Raw genomic sequence first — 20,622 nt, forward strand, 5'->3', positions numbered from 1 at the left:
CATTGGATTTTGATGACCTTTATGTAAAGTTGTCCTCCCTTTCTCTAAAAGGATACACCAGGAAGAGACAGGCTAGATATCTGAGCATACAGATACAATATAATGTGCATAAAAGATTAAACAATGTGCATAAAAGATTAACAGAGGCAAGATTTAGGTTTGTCACAATGACAAGCACAAACTGCATTAAAGTACAAAACAGTTGTAGTGGTCAAAAATATCACACATTTATCTGTACAATTTAACAATACTTAAAGGCCCCACTACTTGGCCATCCCTCCACTCCACATTCTCCCCAATGATCAGAAATGCCATGTGACCTTGATAAAGTGCACCTGTTAGGCTTAGAAATCAAGAAGCGTTAAATGTGATGGGTCAAGACAACAACTTGACTCGAGGCAACATTGTGGGGACTATGATCATCCTAGAACATAGGACATCATGGCAGATCAAAAATGGAATGTTATCATTTGGTGACAGAGTCTGAATTGTGATGACATTGACATGTAAAGGCTACAAATTAAATGACATGCATAGGCATAACATTTCTGTAACAGGATGAGGATTGCTGAGAGAATGTTTGTTTTCCTCTCGTGTTAAAATAGGCTCTCTCAGGCCACATTACCAAACTGCCATGTTTAAAAGTAAGCATTCCATTTAATTTGGCTGCTGATGCCTACACGATAGATTATTTATCAGTTGAGGAGAAAAACAATCTCATTTCATGAGGAATTTCATTTTGGTCAGTTGTGCCATCTTTCACGCCTAACAGTAAAGTTATGAAATGTAGATGTTATAGTTCTGAATCCAACTTGATTAGATATTGTTTGGAAATAATGCTCTTAGGTAGAGTTGCTTTCCCTTTAAATCATCATTGTTATCCAGGCAATGCAAAACGGGGGTGACAGGAGAGTGAAAGATGAAAGATTACAGAGATAATGTTGATAGTTTAGTCTTTGTAGATCTAATGATCTAGGGGCATTTTATTAGTTTTACTCAGATTTTATATAAATTCAGTATTCATTTTGTAGCACTGACTTTTTGTCTTTGGGCAGGTCACATAGCATGAAGGCTGCTGATGGTGAAATATCCCAACACTAAACAGGAAATCCCCTCCAAAGGTGATTTGATCATTTAAATGTTCATCATTGAAGTGAAATGTAAATAATCATTACAAACATTAATGAGCTCGGGAAACTGATTAACAAATTCAGTCCTGCTATCACTGAGCTGGAGCGCTGCTTATTTCCACTTTAAGATACTTTGATCAAAACAGAAAGAAAAAGACAATGTTTCACTTTCTATTTGAAATGTCCCTCTAGAACATTAATAGTTTTTCATAGATTGGAATAGTTTAAAGGTGATGGTCCATAAATGTCCGTGAATCTCTTGTTAGTATGTCCTGTGACTGATGTCCCTTCTCCTGGTGTGCCAGAATAACTGTCATGTTGAGCCTGGCATGGCCAATCTGAGGGGGGGAGGATATCCAGGCCACTGCATTACGATACCCCACCCAGAGTTAATACATCAAAGCAGATGTCACACACCCTCACCGGCTTGTTCAAGTCAAACTTGATGATGGGTATCTCCTTTATAGAGCATTTGTGGCACAACAGGCGACCACAGTGGCGGCTAGAGTTAACAGTCAAGGAGGAGAAAAAGGATTAATCATACATCATTTTGACACATAAAGTTTTAAAAGGCATACTACTAACCAGTGATGTTTCCGTGTTGTAACACCAAACTTGGCAGCACATTCATAGCAATTGGATCCATCACACCAAGGGGGTTCTTTGGACAGCATATCTAAACAAAGACAAAAAGAATACCTAGTTATAAACCAACAAGATCAACATGGGGGTCACATTGTATCAGCGCATAATCACTTGTGGAGCTGTCATTTTATGATAAATCCCTGATGGATAATGAAGTGTGAAAATGTACCTAGAAGGCGGAAGAGCAACTGTTTGGTTGCAACTTGGTAGTTGAAAATGTTGATGCCCTGATTATTATTGATGCCGAGTCGAGCGCCAGCCCTCACAATGGCACGGCACAGGTTTGCGTTTCCTTTCATGTAGGCCAGGAGCAGAACTGCAATAAAATACAGGTCACAGTCATTCTATCACAGGTGTACCACTGGTGTTAGTATTCCATTTTTATTCTGTTAACAACAACAACAACAACAATAATAATAATTGAGCAAGCTACAGTACCTGTGTTCCCTTCATTATCTGGTTTGTCCAGAGGGTATTCAGGCATACACTCCAGGAACAATTCAAAAATGGCAGCAGCGTTCTCTTTCCCATACTGGCCTAGTACATGCATTGGTGACTGACCCCTGAGCAGACAAACGATGAAAAGTTGACAGGCAAGATAGTCTACAGAGGGTTATCTGTTATGTTTAAATAAAAAGTACACTTTCTACATTGTTAATATCCTGTTTTCTGTATCGTCCCCAATTTCTGCATTATATCATGTTAGTGTTGCTGTTGCTGCAATGATCTAAAAGTGAACTTATTGAGCTTATGGAAACTTTGAAAGAAACTGAGTGTACCTAAGATTGAAGGCCTCAGCATCAATGTTGGACTCTGTGAGAAGGGTTCTGACATTGTTAAGGCGGCCCTGCATCACAGCCAGATGCAGAGCTGGGGAGACAACAACAGGACAGACAAAAGAATCAAGTGTTATTGACAAGGATCATGGTATGTTGGGGTGGTAGGATCATAATAAATAATCAAACCACACACCAGAGAATGGACTAACTCAAACTAGAATTTCTAAAAGCTGAAAGCTTCGGTACTCCTCCAATATCTACAAACCAAAACCAGACAGCTCTATATTGTAATATCTGTGAGTAACTCGTAGACAAAACATATGGATTTGTCACGTTGAGTGCCATTTGTTAATCACAAGCATCCCAGATTAAAAAGAAACAAAAGCTTAATAGTAAAGAATATAAAAAGGTACCATTATTTCCATTCTCATCCTCAGCAGCAAAGTCTACACCATTCTCCAGCAACACAGAACAAACAGTGGCCAGGTCCTGCTGGGCAGCCAAATGTAGTGCTGTCTGCCTGTGTTTGGTCAGCTCATTTACTTTGGCTCCGGCAAGCAGCTGGAAGCAGAAACATGCAGAATAAAAAAACAATATCAGCTGCAGCACTCTGTCAATAACATTTACATTTGGCATGAATAGTAAATGCAGCCCAAGAAAATGTGAGGTTTCTACCAGGTTGCGGACAATGATCTCAGATCCAGCCTGGACAGCCAGGTGGAGAGGGGTGAGTTTGGCTGCATCCTGAACCCTGGAGTTGACGTTAGCTTGGACACTGATGAGGAACAGGACACTTTCAATGTCAGAATTTTGCACTGCCACGTGGAGAAAATTACGCCCTTTGTTGTCCACCTGGACAGAAACAGACATTTGAGGTCAGGAGAGAGTAATACTGTAACTGTATATCATTATTCTAAGTGCTATATTAAGACAAACTGGTGCATTTATGTCAGCGCTACCTGTTCAGCAGCACCTGGCTCCCTCTTGAGGATAGCCTCTGCTGCCTTATTGTTCTTGTGTGTCATGGCACAGGCGAAGGGGGTCATTCCTTGACGGTCACGAATGTTGAGACGTATTTCAGGGTGGGAAATGAGGAGCTGTATAATGACGTTGTGCTGGCCGCTAATAGCAGTATGGATGGGAGCTCTGCCCTCTGCATCCTGAGAGAAATGAACAGACACAGACTCAAACACTTGGGAAAAGAGCAAGTTTAAAACCCACTTGGTAACCTCACATTAGCTGTATGCTGCAGTGGCAGGAAAAAAGCAGAATCAGGCAAAACTGGACACACTAACCACGTGACCAGACTAACCTGTGCATTAACATTAGCAGCAAACTCTAGAAGGCACTGCACCACCTCCTCCAATCCCCAGCTGCTTGCCAGGTGGAGAGGTGTTTGTCCATCTCTGGCTTCTTCGTCTCCTTCTCCGTTAGGACCTGGCTTCCTGGGGCTGTTTACATCACAGCCACTATACACACATAAGGCAGACATTAACTTAAGTCAGCTAACTACATCCACCTCAGTAACACCAAGCTTAAGGACAAACAGGTTGCTAGTTTGAGATTGATTGTATGCTCATTTGTACCATGAGCAAACTTTGTTAAAAACTGATGTTTTCTTAGCATAATGATTTGCCCTTATGCAAACGAGCATTTCTCATATTTCCCTAATGGTAAGGAGATTGTCAGACCTGCGGATGAGGAAGCAAGCAGAGACCTCATTGTTCTCATCAACAGCTCTGTGCAGGAGGGTCTGCTGGCAGCCAGAGGGCCCTGAGCTCCAACAAGTTGCATCACAGCCATGGCGGACCTAGGAAGGACAAACAGGTCTCAAACAGTCAAAATGCAAGAAAGTTATTTTTGTTTCCCAGACAGAAATCTATAACACATATATGCCGTCTATAACAAGGCTTTAATGCAGATGTGTAGCAAATACAGGTTTTGTGCAGCTGTTTGGCTTCACAACATCAGTTCTAAGTTTATTCTTGTTCTCAGTATCCCTGAAATAATGCTCATACAACATGTACAAACCAAGGAGTAAACCTGATAAACCAGATTGGGGATGTTTGTTGCCAACAAGACAACTGCATGCATCTACCCTAAGGCAACACCTCATTAACATAAGATGTTTCATCCTGAATAGCTTTTCATAACAGTTGGCAACTGGCACTACACCTATGAGGAACTAAGAAGGTACTAATTACTATAAATTTATGGTGTGTATGCATTTGTCTCACCAGCGTTGATGCAATATCTTCCAGGCCATTCTCCAGAGCCAGCCACAATGGAGGGTCCCCTTTGTCATTCACCACAGACATATCAGCTCCTCTAGTGCAAATGGCATCCACCACCAGTGGCAGCTGGTTACTGATGGCCAACTGTAGTGCTGTTTGTCCCTCCTGGGTCCTTGTAATAGAGAAATAAAAATACAGAAGACTGTAAACCCATTCAAAAACTCTCCCTTCAAAATGCTAAACTGGATACTGAGAGATTGCTTAAACAATGCCTGAAAAGCAGTTATCTTAGCTAATTGTACTAATAGTATACTTAAGGGGCCCTTTACTGCAACATAACTAATTAAAACTAATTTCATGCTCAAATCAGTAATAAAATGCTTTACAACTGCAGTATTATCCAAGCATTACCTAACATTGATGTCTGCCTGATGCTCAAGAAGGAAGAGGGCACTCTTGCTGTCCTGTCTTTGGATAGCCATGTGAAGCAGGGTTTGTCCATTGGACATAGTGTCATTGATAGATGCCCCTGAGCCTAGCAGCTGAGCTGCTATGGTGTGCATACCTGACAAGGACAGATTGTGCGTGTTATACATCACATACACAGATCACCGTGAAGTCTTGTAACAAGGTTATGCACATCATTTTGATAATGCAGAATCAACTGTATTACAGCTTCCCTTTGTTCCCTATAGTGTTGTGTACCTGTCCAGAGAGCCAAGCCCAGCACTGTCTGGTCCATGGAGTCTTTGAGACTGAAGTCTGGAATGATCTGGAAGTTGTTGGTAGCATGAAGTGCATTTGCTGCAATAGAGCCATCAAGGGAGAAATAAGTGGATCCATTTCAGGACGATTCAAGGACATTAGTGATAGCATATGTGGTGAGGTAAAGGAGAAATCGCTTAACACATCTACCATGTTTGCAGTTCAGTTACAGGCATTCAAATATATAAAAACTCCCTAAACATTTGCTGACCTTTTTGCTCGAGGATGACAGAGACCACATCTGGGTGGTTGTGAGCAATGGCCATGTGAAGGGGTGTCTGCATAGCCACACCATGGGTGTCGTCAGGTAGAGCCTTCTGCGTCTGCATGTTTGGGTTGGCCCCCTGCTGAAGCAACTCTGCTGTCAGGCTCGCCAGGCCACAGCGACATGCTGTATGAAGAGGGCTATCACCCTGAAAGAAGGTAAAAGGGATTAATAGCATCTTTATTAGTAACAAATATGAATCATATATGTTATGATTTAAGGATACATTCTTAACTTACTTAGTTCTGCAGATATAAAAATTACTAAAGAAATATTCAGATTGTGACTAATGGGGGGGGAGCAAAAGCTGTAGCTGTCATTTTCTCCAGCTTGGAATGGATGCATCTGACAGCCGCGCACACACACACGCACTTCTGGCCTTAATTACACTGATTGGCCTAGGGACAACATTATAAAAAACCGTTAAAAGGATATACTACCCGCACATGATTTCCACAATGCGGTAAATGTGGACGGGATCACAGAATTTGAAAATAAAAATGGAATCAGCAAAATGTGGTAGCAATTTCAAAAATCAGGATTATAAGCGTCTTTTCCACAGCACTTGAGCCCAACGAACAGAAAAACTATTATGCAATGTTTTGGTGTCATTTGCGAGCAGAATGCTTCTCTCCTCTGCTCTCTGTCGGTTTATCACTGAAGATGGACACACACACACACACACACACACGCCGTCATATCGAAGTCAGCGTGCTAGCTAGAGCTCATCACTTCAACAAAGTCTCCTAAGTGCAACCACATCAGAAGATACAGTATATGCGAGCTCGTTGAAGACTTTGTGACTGTGTGGGTGAAGTCAGATACGCCTTAAGAAAAAATTTTTAAAAAGCTATGGCAAGCCGCATAAGGAGGCTGTTCTGCAGAAGATCTGTGGGAAGAAATGATCAGTAATTAAGTAATAACCTATTAAATAGTTGACTTTCAATTGTCTAATTATTACACATACATTTGAACATCTCTATATGCCCATTTGGTTTGGAAAACACGGAATTTGGGAAAAAATAAAAAACGGATTTCATAGGGCCCTACGCACACAAGGTCTGATTACCAAAACTGTGTCATTGTTTGGCTGTTATGTTGCCTAATGTTCATACGCACCCATTTGTTGACATGATTGACCTTTGCTCCATGAGTGGCAAGGAAAAGAGCAGCTGCCTCATTGCCTGCCTGAGCAGCTCTCTGCATGAGACAGTTTCCTACAAGGAATAAAACAAAAAGGGAGATGGAGATAGAAATGTGTTTAAAGGCACAAGCATCATGCCATTTAGGCATTACCTTAAAGTGAGGTTATAAAACAGCACCTGTGGTAGTGTCAGGTGCATCAGGATTGCTTCCTCTCTGGATAAGCTGGGCTGCAAAGCTATTCTCATCAAACGAGGTGCCGTTCACTACTGGTGCATCATCCTCAAACGGGTTTACTGATGGGTCTGAAGACACTGTGATATACTGCAGGGCCAGCCACAGAGCTGTGCTGCCCTCGTGGTCCTTGAGTTCCAGATCAAGCCTAACACATTGGACAGAAAAAGTCAATGAGAGAGCTTAGGTGATCTCATGAGTTCAACTACTTGGACACAATGCATCAGGGGTCAGCAAATAAGACTGGCATCGGGCCAAATATTTTTCAAATCAGTAGATGGCGGGTCAGAACATCGTCAATTTATAATCCGTTACTTACTTACTGTTGCCCGTTTAGCTCAGTCATTAGTGCACAAAACCGTTCGAAGGGTTGTGCGTTAATCCCCACTTGCTGCTAGTGATATTTTCTCCCTTTTCAACAAATTGATTATGAAGAGATTGTTTTACATGTGCGTTTAAGTCTGTGCGTCCTGGCAATAGGTCCATAGCAACCTATGGACGCTTTTTCATTTCCCCAGTATCTCCAGGGAGAGAAAAATCCTGCGTTTCTCCAGCCAGAGACTCTTTTGAATTTCTTTCAGAACTTTTTAATGTAAAAGCTCTCAATTAAACACAACATAAAGTAGGCTACTGCTGCAAAGACATTCTCACGCTTTTATTTGTAGGCGCAATCACTTGGAGGAAGTGATTATGTAACTATTTTTGCCGCTATTAAAGTAATCTGGCCATGAGCCAGATATTATTGCTGGCGGGCCACCTATTGACGACCACTGCAATACATGCTGCTGTGTGTGACTTTCCATATCAGAAACAACCTTGCTAATTCCATTTGAACACAGAATATAACTCACTGTTTGCACTGTAGCAGCTGGTTGAATACTGGCTCATTCCCTGACGCCACAGCCTCATGCATCGGAGTTCTACAACGACAAAAGTAAAAGCTGAAGCACCATTATACTCGGCATGGAAGTTGGCCAACTTTGCAGTCCAGTCAAGTTCATAAACCGAGAGCCCCGTGACCCCACCTGCCCTTGCTGTTTTGCATGTTGGGGTTGGCCCCTGTCTTGAGCAGAGCCTCTGCAATTCGTGCCATGCCGCTCATCACCTCGGCAGAGTGTTTCTTGGGGCTGAAAGAACACACTAGGTGAAGTGGGGTTTCCACAGCCCCCACAGTGGCTGCATTCACCTGAGCTGAGTGGCGAATCAGGAATATGGAGGCAAATTCATCGCCTGGAAGAAGAGGAAGAAAGATTAACAGTCATGGAGGATACATATTTGCTTTCATGTATTAACTTGAAATTGGTAGAGTGATATTTCACATTAAGTGTTTATTGAATCATTTGATCAAGTGGGTATCATGGTAGGTATGTAGATTAAGTGCACACCTCGACAGCGAAGCCAAAAGTTCATTTTGGAGACCACATCTACAAGAAACACACACGGACGACAAAAAGTGTAGTAAAAATGACTTCCCCACACCTCTTTGGATGGCCTTATGCAGGAGGCTCCAGCCACTCTGGTCCACCTTGTCCACATCAGCTTTGTTGTTAACCAGAGTGGTGGCAATACTTTCCAATTTACGAGAGAGTGCCAGGTCTAGTGCCAGGTCGCCGTTGTTGTCCAGTTCATTCAGCTTGCCAGGTAGCTGAAAACAAGAGATAACCTTGTTTTTAAGGAAAGCCTTTACTCTACCATGCTGGTTACACAGTAACAAACACACTAGTGAGAAAGAAGTTGATAAAGTATATCTGTGGGGAGCTGACCTGCGAGTCCATCTCGATGAGATAGAGAAAGACCACATCTTCTCGCTCAACTTTGATGGCTTTGTGGAGAGGATACTCTGTTTTAGACTTGATCATCTTGTATAGAAGTTGGGCACTCATGGTGCTAAAATCTTCTTTCCTCAGATCATCCTAATAAAAGATAATCAATGAATACTAGAACTGGACCATGATGGAAACCACTGTCTGATGGTACTCACCCAGTGACTGGCTATGATCTCCCCGCAGTAGTTCATCAGGGTGTTGGCATTTAGTTCCTCAGCTGTTTGGTAGAAGCGAATGCAGTTCCTGACATTCACTGAGGACATTACACCTTTTTCACACCTGTCCCAGCAGAGATATTTTCAAGCCGTTAAGCCCATGTGTTGCTCTCTCTATAAATGTTATGCAACAACAATGCGGCAACAAGCAACAATTAAAGTTTAATTGTAGTCTGCAAAACAAATGTCAGTACATATGACTTGTGCTGACCTCTCTCTGAGAAGGTGAAGCTGGAAGCGGTTGGCCAGCTTCATTAATTCAATAAGAAAGGCATCATCCTCACTGAGTTCCAATTCATCCGTGTATGCCCAGCGCAACATTGCCATGGCGACCTCGGGTTTGCAATCTGGGAAAAAAAAACATTTAGGTGTACTTTCATATTTGCTTACATTTATATGAATTCAAACCTTACTGGAAAATGATCACGTGGACCAAACCCTACCCAGAGTAAAACTGTGTTCAATACTGGACTTTGAAAGTCTGCACAATCCATTCCAAAATAAATACACAGTCCACTTCTATTAACCCAAAAGCATATTGACAGAGAGGGTGAGTGGGTAACAACTGGATTTTCTTTTTGATTTAAGCTACTCCTTCAACACAGTGACATCACACGAAGGTTGCTCACCAGATAGGTCCAGTTCCGAGGTGGAGGCCAGGTTGGCCAGGCTCCAGACATCACTGCGAGCAGCCAACACAAATTTATGGGCACTGAGCTTCTTTCCAGCAACTTTCACTTTCAGGTCACTGCAAAAACAAACACATTTATCTCTGAGTAACAAGTACATATCACAAATATTCTAACAAACACTGAATATCTGAAACTGAACGTTAAGAAAATTCTCTCAATATGTTGCCCAGAACACTCAACAGCACTCAAAACATGACAGGACAGGTTTTCACTGTGTTTTCTGAGCCCATCAATTCCAACAATGTAGCAGCATAGGCGGGCTGTATCCCACAACACATGCCAGAGCAGACACACAACTATATAACAACATTTGCAGGACTGCTAGATTAGAAAAATCTCTAACAAAACTCATACCCATCGTTCCAAACGTGATCCTCACCTGTACTGTTCTTGCTGATAGAGTTCGGCCACGATGTCCAGCAGACGGCTAATGAAGGTGTCTGCAGCTGCAGGGCTGGAGGATCCCTGGCCAGAGGCCTGAGCAGCAAGAACAGCACAGCGCCTCTCTGTGTCGGCCAGTTTCTGTTGCATCTTCACATACTCCTGCCTGAGCAGGGCCAGGTGTTTCTGCAGCTTGGCCACCTCCTCTGTCCCACATCAGGGTAAAGGAGACAGGCAGAGGACAAAACAACATACGGTGGGAACAAAAAGTAGGTTAGAAAGGCCCATTTCTGAACACAGGTTAAAAGGGGACTCTTTAAAGGTTCTTTCCCGTTCAAAGTACAGTAGTTCCTATATGCAGTATCTAGTGTTTGGGATTTATTTTACAAAATATATTTTTTTCCAAACATATCTTTTGTTCGTGGCAGGGAAGAAGCATACCATAATGGTTGTGAACTGGATTTGCACCTACAGAACTGAAGAATTTGAGATATGTGACATTATTACTTTTCATAATCCTGGGCTATTTGTTGTTAAAAGCACAAGTTACATAGAAAAAGATATTCAACATTGCCTGTGTAAGGCAAATCTTAAAAACAGACTATGGCAGAATCTAACGAGAGAAGATTTGTCCAAACAACAATACTAAGTGAAATACGCGTTCTACAAATCTTCATGTTACAACACTTATTCATGTCTCAGCCTAGAATCTGCAGACTTTCACTGAGGCCCATTTCCTTCCTTTAAACCAGTAAAGTTTTAGTGAGGAAAGAATGCTGAGGAGGCATGTTAGATTGCATTTCCTTGTAAACCGTTATTGGCACAGCTACTGGTCATGTGAGGAACAGAAGCGGGTTGTTTCTGAAAACCACCTGATCAGCTCACCACAGGAAGGGCGGTATAGTGGAGCAGCAGCTAAGGACCAACTGACTAGCTGGACAAATTCTTGTAATATACCAGGGCTGAATTATATGCATCAAAAAAGTCAGGATTTTAGTCGGAATAGTGATTTTTGCATCTCATTTCTACTCCCTTACTTTTAAAGAATATGATTTGTAGGCAGAGGCTTCTCTGTAGCACCACAGTGCTTCATTTCTAATGGTATTGTTGTAACACATTTTATCTTTATCAAAAACTTGCAGCTCCTGCTATTTGGGTATTGCACTTGGCCAAATTGCGATTTCAGTAATATTTCAATTAACCGTTCAGCTCTATAATATACTCAACTCCACCTTCGTTCTGCAGGATTTAGCACATCACTAATGCATTTGCAAAGCAAATATTTATCCAATGCTTTGGAAAGCTCATGCTAAGACAACTAACCTGCACTTTTGTCAGGACTTGACAATGAAACTGTGACACTCTCAAGTACAGATATTGCATGGGCAATTCTCAAAAAACAAAAAAATGGGCCCTCTCTTTTCCGTGCAACTTTTTAATTTAAGCCCAGGCTTAAACAATCATTTTACATGTGCAAAAACTGCTCTTTTGCTAGTAGCAATAGATGTGCTGCACACACACAACCCTAACGTTACCACCACAGACTGGAATGTTTGTTCTCTGGATTCAAGTTGGTAAGCAGATTTCCCTTAAGGAGGGACAAACAGCAGACATTCCCTTATGTCTAGGCCAAATATAGGCGGTGCCCTTGGCCATGGCACTTGTGCCAGGTGGTGCAGATGACACCTTACAGGTAGAAACCTACCCTATCTTCTGAAGTCTTCTGTCACGTATTTACACTCCATTTCATAGAACCGATATCCAGTCGTGTTTTTAATAAAGTAAATCATGTATTCAAAAAGTAAACATTGATAAATAATTGAGCGTTAATGTTAACGTTACTGAAATTATATAGAGCTATGGCTACATAATGCAACGTTAACGTTAGTCAGTTTGATGCGATCCTTGACGTTGACATTTAGCTAAACATTAATACCAACATTACCTGCAAACTCTGTAAGTTAACATCGGGGCTTTTTCTTACGTAGGAACCCAGCAACCTGCCCAAATAAAAAATGTTCCCCGCAGTCCAACCCACAAACATCTCTTGCCCAGTTCGGCTAACGTTCACTCGTAGCTATTAAATTCAGCTAGCAACATCTACGAGAGCTAACGACAAGGCTTACCCAGTGGTAAGCTGAGTGTCGCGCGGACTTCGATTTTCAAACACATACAGTCCACAGTTTATTAAATTGCCAGTTAGTTACTTGTTCCCGTTCAACAATTGAACGAGCACACAAGGATAACGGGGTGTGTACCAAATATTCAAAAAGCCAATCTCATACCTTCCGCCATGTTGCTCAGCGTTAGCTCCGTGGCCTGATGTCGCGATATGACGAAGAGGCAGATAGTAGGCCGTAGTGCTGCGTTCAAGTGATTCTCAAAAACGTTTGATACTTTATCACATGACCATTGCTATTAGTCTTACACCGAATTAATATTATTAAGGTGCTAATTGTATGCACGTAGTACAACAGACTAATATAAGTCGATGCTTTCCTATACTAAAGATGACGTCAGATATGTTAACTCGAGGAATTTTCTGTGACTTATTAAAACAGAAATGCTCATTTACATTTTTATAGTCTCTGATTTCATTTGGAGCGTAATATGGAGGACTGTCTCCACTGACAACAGCTGAAAGTCGTTTCTGGCTGTAAAATTTATCTTGCCTTCAGGTGACTCTGCTGAACTACTATGCCAGGGATATTTACAGAACGTAGTGCTCCACAGACACCAAAGTACAAAGTGGATTGAATTTCCTCTATCCATAATGCTCCAATAAAAATAAATGCAAAGGCTGACTCATATATGGCAATAGGTACATCTCATATATCTGATAGTGAATGAAAAATACAAACAGGAAACCATATTGGATTCAGTTTGTGTGACAATTAAAATTCTTACATCTTCCTAGTTGACAGTGACGTGTTTATGGAGAGGCAAGACAGGATGAGAGAAACCATTTACTCCTACAGGCGTCTGTGAACCACAAATAAAATATATTTTGAATACAGTTAACCTGCCATAATGTTACAGTAGCTCTGATAACTCAAACATTTGGGTGTTCGGTTTGTCATCAGCAACACTGGATTACTTTAATGACTAACCCTAAAGGAAGAATCTGTAAATGAAAACTTTTGAACAGCAAAGTGCCTAAAAAAGATATGCTCTTAGCACAATCCATCATGTTAAGAACATTATACCAAAATATATGATTTGAAGAATGACCTTGCTGACAAACTCGTGAAACATTTTCATACTGTCTAAATATTTGCAATATTTAGTGGACATCTTGTTTGAAATTCTGGAAGATAGACCAGGTTAAAAAGACAATATAAAAAAGTATGTCTTTTGTGCAATGAAAACACTGTGTACATTAAAGGTTTCTGTTGTCTTTGCCATGAGTAATATGTAATCCATGTTGTATCTAAAACACACCTGAATTAAATAGACATGTAAATATTGAAAAAAAAAAAAAAGTCATATTTTAGAGGAACTCACTACAGGTGACAGGTTTCATAACATGAAAAATATACATCAGTATTTTGTCTTTGTACATTAGGCAAAACTGCAATAGTTCAGTGAACAGAAGATTGTGGACCAGGGGAAAAAGCAACAAAACTAATGGGCTCACATACTGTACACACAAACACTCCAACATTCGCAAAGAAAATCCCAAAAACATTCAGCAAAAATCAAACCAAAAAATAAAAGTACAATAAAGCATGCATAACAATTCCTACCGAGGACAACACAGACAAGGAAAAGAGAGGCTGCTAAAATAACAAAATATTGGAGGACTTCAAATTGTATCAGAATATCAAAACTGAACTTGTACACTTTATACTAGGGGAGTTATTGCTACACCAAAATGTTACCAATACCCTAATTATACAGATTCCCTGTGTACTGGCTATTAAATAAATACATACATAGGTGGTACACAATTTTGCCATCTTTTTTCAACATTTTTAACAACTGTTCAATGCAGGGTGAAGTGGCCAAGCATTTTATTAGGAGGCACTTTTGAAAAAAGATAAACAAAATGTAGCATGCACAAAAAAATTAAGGGGTGTGTTGCCTTTCTTAAGTCAACTGAGCAGGATGATTAAGACTTCTAACTTAATAATAAAGAAAAACAAAATCATTCAGGTACACAAATTCTGAGAAGAAGAGCTGTGTATTCTAATATGGCGGTATTCCTCGAAAAACCTTGAGTCACGTCATTCATGTCTCGCTTGAATCACTCAAGCTCTTCACAGGTGACATTCCTCCAACGGCAGCACATTTCTCTTTCTATTTAAGACCTCTTGTTAAAACAATGTGAAGAAAACGAGTGCATGCTGGAGTCGAGAAAGGGAAAATGGACAAAAATAAATCTATCTGAACCAGCGCTATTCATTTGGTCTAAGTGTCTTGATGGATGGAAAGGGGGTTTATATATTATCCGGTTTAGTCTGTGCTATATACATGTCTTTACAATATCTTCCTGAATGTTGAAGCAGTTCATAGACTTGAAAAATGTTTTATCTTCTGGGGGGGGGGTTGAGTTGGCACTTGCTTGGCGGTTTTCTGTCAGCCTTTGTTGTCACTGTTATGTTCTATTGCAGCCTACAGTAGCCAGTCTGTTCCTGCCAAAATAAAGCAGGACGAGCCTGACGACAGGGTGGAAGAGTGCAGGAAACAGTGCCATGTTGATTTTCAATTGGAGACCTGAGGGAAACCACACAAACTTGTTAGGAGGCAGCAAGCCCAATCACACAAGTCACAATGTAAATGACAGACACACATTAATTGAAAAAAAAAAAAGGTCAGCCAAAGATCTGCATTATATTAGACCAGCTGTGTGTGCAATTCAAAGTCAAGGGGTTAAGTGTATACTCATTACTTTTAATCTAGAAAGTGTGACGGTTGTTGAGTTGCTCCATGACAGTGTAAGATGATTACCTCAACTGATAGAAACCATGTCATCTGAGTAGCCAGTTACACTGTGAAAAAATTTGTTTCTTATGCTTCAGTCAAGTGAATATCCTCTAACTTACTTAATAAAACAAAACAGAGGACTAGAGCTACAGCTATCGATTATTTTAATAATCGAGTATTCTACCGATTTTGAATCAAGTAATCGGATAAGAAATACTTTACTTTATTAAAGAGCAACAGTAAAAATATGCAACAGAGAAAATAAGCCAGGTCTCTTAAAATGAACAACTAATTGGTTTCCTTTTTAGAAAATCTTAATTTTTATTGTTTTAATTGCATACAATATTATCTGTCAAAACTTAAGTGCCATATTACATTTGTGAAATGCAAATTTTTTTTTTTACACCTTTTGCGTGTTAAAAAAAAAAAAAAAAGGTATCTATATAATACTATATAAGTTTCAACCCAACTACAGGTCAGGTTTAACAAAAGCCACAACTGTCTTGTTTGTGGTATTTGTAGAAGGCGAAAACAAGTGGACAGGAACTTTATCATGATAATAAATAACATGAATGAAGCTCTGGCTTTCACACATTGATGGCAGCATTTTATTTTCTGTGGTTAATATCCTGAACAAAACCTAGCTAACTTAGGGGCATCATAACTAGTCATCACATTGTTTTACATTGTCAACTAGCCATTATATATAGCCATAATTAACGTAGCCTACGTTCTTTACTAGCCTTCATATACTTTGGGTCAGGTCCACTCTGTGGACTGGATGCATAGACTAACGTTATGCTTTCTGCTGAGACACTGAAGCACAGACGTCGTGCTATTACGTTAGGCTAGGTCAGTTTAACAAAAGACGATACAGAGTTTTTGTGGACACTTTCTGTCGCTTTCTCTGGCCTGTCTCTTCTCAGCGTACCTTCTATTTTCTCTCTCTTCCTCCTCTTTGTAATCTGTGCTGTCAAATCACACCAAAGACATTCTGAACCATCTCTGATCACACACAGCATAAGCGCATTGTGCAACAGTAATAATCATCCATGTGAAACAGTGTGCTGTATGTAGTTATATGGATTAAACTAAGCTTTGATGCAAATAATTTGAAACGATGATTTCTAGTAATCGAGTTACTCGAGGAGTCGTTTCAGCCCTACACAGGACATATACTGAAAAAATCAGAAACAAAAAATGAGTTTGTTATGCAGTAGTAGAAGTTGAGAAAATTTATCCCCACTCCCTTAAAAGCCCAAGAAAATCTACAGAATAAGGGGTAAACCAAATAACAGTAACACATGTCTGTATGACAATTGTGAAGCTGATTGTGTGAAAAAGTTAAAAATGTTTAATAGGTGTTAACTGAACTCAATAGTATAATGCTGAGTGTAGTTTACTTTTGGACTACAAACAAACACCCGGCCATCACATCCTGCTCTTGTTGCACATGTCCAAAAAAATGCTCTATAAATATAGAGTGCATAACAACTTTCTGAACTGTCTCTGAGCTGGCTTTCCACCTTGATTTGTTTTTCTCCATGGATTATTCACTAGGGATGCACCAATCTGCCCAACACTTACTCAAATAGCTGGATCGGGTATCTGTGATCTATGGGGCTATTCAATACAATTATGTGGGTACTACGTGATGCGTCAGGAGTGCACTGGTAAACCCCCCAATTTTTTTTGGGAGAGCGAACATAGCATGGAGGGAGCTGAAAACAAGGATTCAGCAGTTTGGAAGTATTTTACGCTTGCTACGCCAAGAAGTTCTACAGCTACAGCAATGTTCTGTGGGTTGGCAGTCGCACTGCAAAATAAAACACAACCAACTTAATCAAGCACCTCTAGAAGCCTCATGCCAAAGAACACGATTTCCAGCGTCTTCCCTACAGTGAGGAATACAGCTTATTTATTTTACACTGGTATTGGATCGGTACTCAGCATTGGCCGATACCCAATGCCCAGATATTGATATTAAGACTGAAAAAGTCAGAAAGGTGCATCCCTATTATCCACCCATGGAAATGTTACATTTTATACCTTTAAAGTCAAGAATACTTGCCCTGAAAACATGAAGCTAGATCCTTGCTAAACATCACTCAAACGCAGTCTCTTGGCTCTTTCGTACACAGCGGGCAACTTTCCTTTTGAATGCACCGTGTCTGTCCTCCCTCCACTCTTTCTGCAGAGGTAAATAAAAAAAAGTAAAGACAATTCAGTCACTTCATTTTAACATCTTTCTAGTGTATTGCATTATCACCCTTTTTTAAATTTCATCACTTTATTAGCAATAATTAAGACATTTAGAGGATCACTCAGTCATTTATAGTGTAAATACAAAATCAAAATTAATTATGAATGAAGTTTTTATTTTCATACATTACTACTACTTAATGCCATCCAAAACACAAACCAGCTAATTCATGGATTTACTGAAATTAGTTTGTTAAACAGGACAAACATTTAAGCATGAGATGACTACTATGATTAAAAGTTGTTTTGAATATGAAAGCACATCCATTTTATTTAAATTCAATTTCTAAAATCAACTTTTTTTAAACAAGTAAACTTACTGCAGCATCCACATTGGCCGGTGAGTCACCATTTGGGTCTGCCAGCATAGAGATTACACTAATCATGATGGTTTCCACTGTGTGGATAGGCAGCCAGCGCTCCTCTGGTTTCTCATAGCCATATTTGTCCTCTCCAGGCTCGTGCAAAATTGAAATACATACATCTCCATTCTTGTCGACTGCAAAAAAACCCCCAAAAAAAACATGTAGAACACAATTTACGAAGAAAACTAAATGTTTTTACTATTCCTACGGTATAGCGGAAGTTAATGTATGCAATTGTTATTTACACAACATTTAGTCTGCCATCTATCAAACTGATTTGTGATATTGTTTATAGACAGTGCCTATGAAAAAGATCTGCCTCAACTTTGAGTCGATATTTAGCAGAGGCACTTTTGCTAGCAGTTACAGCGTTGAGTCTAGAGTATGTATATAGGTCAACAGCTTTGCACATATGGAAAGTCCAATCCCTCCCCGTTCGTCCATTTGTATTTACTTTTGTTACTACTAGTTTTAAAGAAAATATATACAAGTATGACACACATTCACATAATTGTATTTTTAATTAGACATGTGCAAAAACTGTAAAATACATCCCAGTTACTATACTCCTACTACCATTATTCCTTATAAAACAAGTTATAAGTTATAATAATGACTAAACTAAATGGACTAAAATATATTTATATCTTAGAGAAAGACGTAACATCCACTTCCTCAAATGGGGTCTTGCTACAAGCATAGGCAAATATCATTCACAGTGTATCATTCACACACCTGTACCTACCATTAGGGTGCCAAATATCTGTGATAAATTTCATTTTAGGTGGTCTGAGAGGGTAGTCTTTGGGAAATGTCAGATGAGCTTTAAACACACCACCTTCACTGTGAACAAAAAAAGATTGAAAGAGAAAAATCAATAGATGTAAATATTGTTTGAAAGCATCCAGAGTAACAAATGCAATTAAGACTTGTTCAGAGCACAACACCGCAATACCGCATCTCTCCTACTATATCCCATGTATAAGGCAGTAATTGGACTTACTACAGTGTGTCTGGAGGTCCGATGATGAGGACTTCCCATCTGTAAAGATCATTATCCTCGATCAGGCCTGCTGAGAATCCTTCCACTGGGTTTTTGTTCAGCTCTAGATAAAACAATTTTTAAAAAAATCCTAAAGTGAAGTCACCACTGCCTCATATTATTGTACCAACAGAATGTTAACTAGACTAATGGTGTGCTTCTCTGAAGAGTGCTGGGGAGACAACACTACCCCAGGAGGCTGAGAAGACTCATCAAATTTGGTGTGCAGCTTGTTTGAATGATCCCTAAAAGTTATTAATTTTGTGATATTCCCTGAAAGGCATAGCGAATTTGCCATAACATGCCATATTTATTTGAGTGAAGAGTGAGCAACTGTAACCAAGTGTAGATCATGTGCACATAACAAATCCAAAGAGCCTGATAGATTGAAGGGGTTTCACCAACAGCTGGCACTACAGCAACAATTTGACAGGTTGCATATAGAATTTACAATTTTAACCAAAACCTTAAATGTAACATTAGTGTAACAAACCCAAAACGTTACATGATGTGTGTTCGACTCAGCTGTTTCTGGAAAGTGGCTAATATTAGGGTTAGCTAAAGGTAATTCGCAGTGCTGTTTAAATAGCAAGTGGAGATAATGCGAGCTTAACATTACTTAGCTTGGCATGTTTAAGCTAAGAACAGGGAGAGCATCTAACTTTAGCCTACAGATATAGCGAGTTGACTAAATATGTTAACAAATTAATATGGTTAGCAAAGAAAAAAATGGGTCAAATAGTGCAACGTTATGCCCAAATATAGTAACTAGCATAGCGTTAATCACGTAACTAAAAACATGTAAGACACTACTTGTTATGTCGGTTAAAATATATGTAAACATATCGACTCAGTCGATCCAGCTAGAGGCTAACGTGAGGCTAACTGCTTTTAGCTAGCCCGATACTAAAAAGTCGTTGGGACTTTTGACAGCGGCTTTCAACTGAAATCAGTTTGCAGCATCGAATCTAAATGAGTTGGTCTCCCAACACACTGAATGTGTTTATTTGTCCAGGGAGGAATGTGTCTGTCGACTTCCACTGCTGTTACATCCACGCAGTTTATATGTCATGGGACGTTAATGTTTTTTAGTGTGGAAGGTTCAAGAAAACAGTTTGCGCCAGCACCGTCGTTTGAATCACAGCTAACGGCAGAGTGCCATCGTTAGCTAACGAAAGGCAGCCAGCATCGGTTAACACCATGGTTTAATTACCTGCGAGCTGTCTCCGGAGTAACAGCGCTGACTGAGGCTCTGTCATAGTTTAGCGAATGTAATGCAGCTATGCTCAATAGTAATATCTTGAGGTAACCGCGTTAATTTAACGTTTATCAAACAGTACTCCGTCCCCTCTATTCTCAGTTTAGCATTCTCGTCATTCTTCTTCGTTGGCTTCTCCTACTCTTGCTTCTTCTTCTTCTTCTTTGGGTTAGGCAGGCGCTACAGTGTTGCTGCCCTCTGCCTTCTTCTGCTGCTGGTGTTACTGCTGCTTCTTCTTCGTTGAGATTTTACAGGAGCAGGTGTAACACCAAAATCTGTAACCCATCAGATTCTGTGACTAAACCCAAACCACGCCGTTGTCCTAAACCTAACCAAGTACTTTTGGTGTTTAAACCTAACCAAGTACTTTTGGTGTTTAAACCTAAACAAACTTCGCGTGCTTCACAACGTCAACCACGTGTTAGAAAGCCCTAACTGCTTGACTTCCAATTTGGTTCAC

At 40.1% G+C, this 20,622-nt stretch overlaps 2 protein-coding genes across 4 annotated transcripts; both read right to left on the reverse strand.

Annotated features, from left to right (window-relative positions):
* Positions 1-2: 2 nt before the first annotated feature.
* ankfy1 (ankyrin repeat and FYVE domain containing 1) lies at positions 3-12,700 on the reverse strand. Of its 3 annotated transcripts, none has more exons than XM_038708485.1 (25): positions 12,595-12,700; positions 10,308-10,515; positions 9,866-9,984; positions 9,448-9,583; positions 9,177-9,300; positions 8,959-9,108; positions 8,675-8,840; positions 8,221-8,425; positions 8,047-8,115; positions 7,141-7,343; positions 6,938-7,035; positions 5,765-5,966; positions 5,494-5,592; positions 5,200-5,353; positions 4,792-4,960; positions 4,246-4,364; positions 3,867-4,023; positions 3,514-3,714; positions 3,230-3,406; positions 2,968-3,115; positions 2,555-2,645; positions 2,214-2,338; positions 1,945-2,091; positions 1,716-1,806; positions 3-1,632 (listed from the first exon to the last, which is right to left on the reverse strand). In XM_038708485.1, the coding sequence occupies exons 1-25, from the start codon at positions 12,602-12,604 to the stop codon at positions 1,500-1,502; spliced, it is 3,501 nt and encodes a 1,166-aa protein (XP_038564413.1). In that variant the 5' UTR covers positions 12,605-12,700; the 3' UTR covers positions 3-1,499. The 3 variants fall into 3 exon arrangements, with proteins under 3 accessions (XP_038564413.1, XP_038564412.1, XP_038564414.1); XM_038708484.1 differs by lacking the exon at positions 12,595-12,700 and adding an exon at positions 12,436-12,496; XM_038708486.1 differs by lacking the exon at positions 12,595-12,700 and adding an exon at positions 12,255-12,353.
* Positions 12,701-13,226: 526 nt separating this feature from the next.
* ube2g1a (ubiquitin-conjugating enzyme E2G 1a (UBC7 homolog, yeast)) lies at positions 13,227-20,339 on the reverse strand. The gene is made up of 6 exons (XM_038708488.1): positions 20,118-20,339; positions 18,866-18,968; positions 18,608-18,705; positions 17,818-17,996; positions 17,307-17,426; positions 13,227-15,025 (listed from the first exon to the last, which is right to left on the reverse strand). Exons 1-5 carry the CDS (start codon positions 20,161-20,163, stop codon positions 17,340-17,342), a joined length of 513 nt encoding a protein of 170 aa, XP_038564416.1. The 5' UTR covers positions 20,164-20,339; the 3' UTR covers positions 13,227-15,025; positions 17,307-17,339.
* Between the last annotated feature and the right edge of the window lie 283 nt (positions 20,340-20,622).

This window comes from Micropterus salmoides, unplaced genomic scaffold (assembly GCF_014851395.1).
Source record: "Micropterus salmoides isolate LMB-PRFRI ecotype aquatic unplaced genomic scaffold, ASM1485139v1 Ms_hic_scaffold_9, whole genome shotgun sequence".
NCBI lineage: Eukaryota > Metazoa > Chordata > Actinopteri > Centrarchiformes > Centrarchidae > Micropterus > Micropterus salmoides.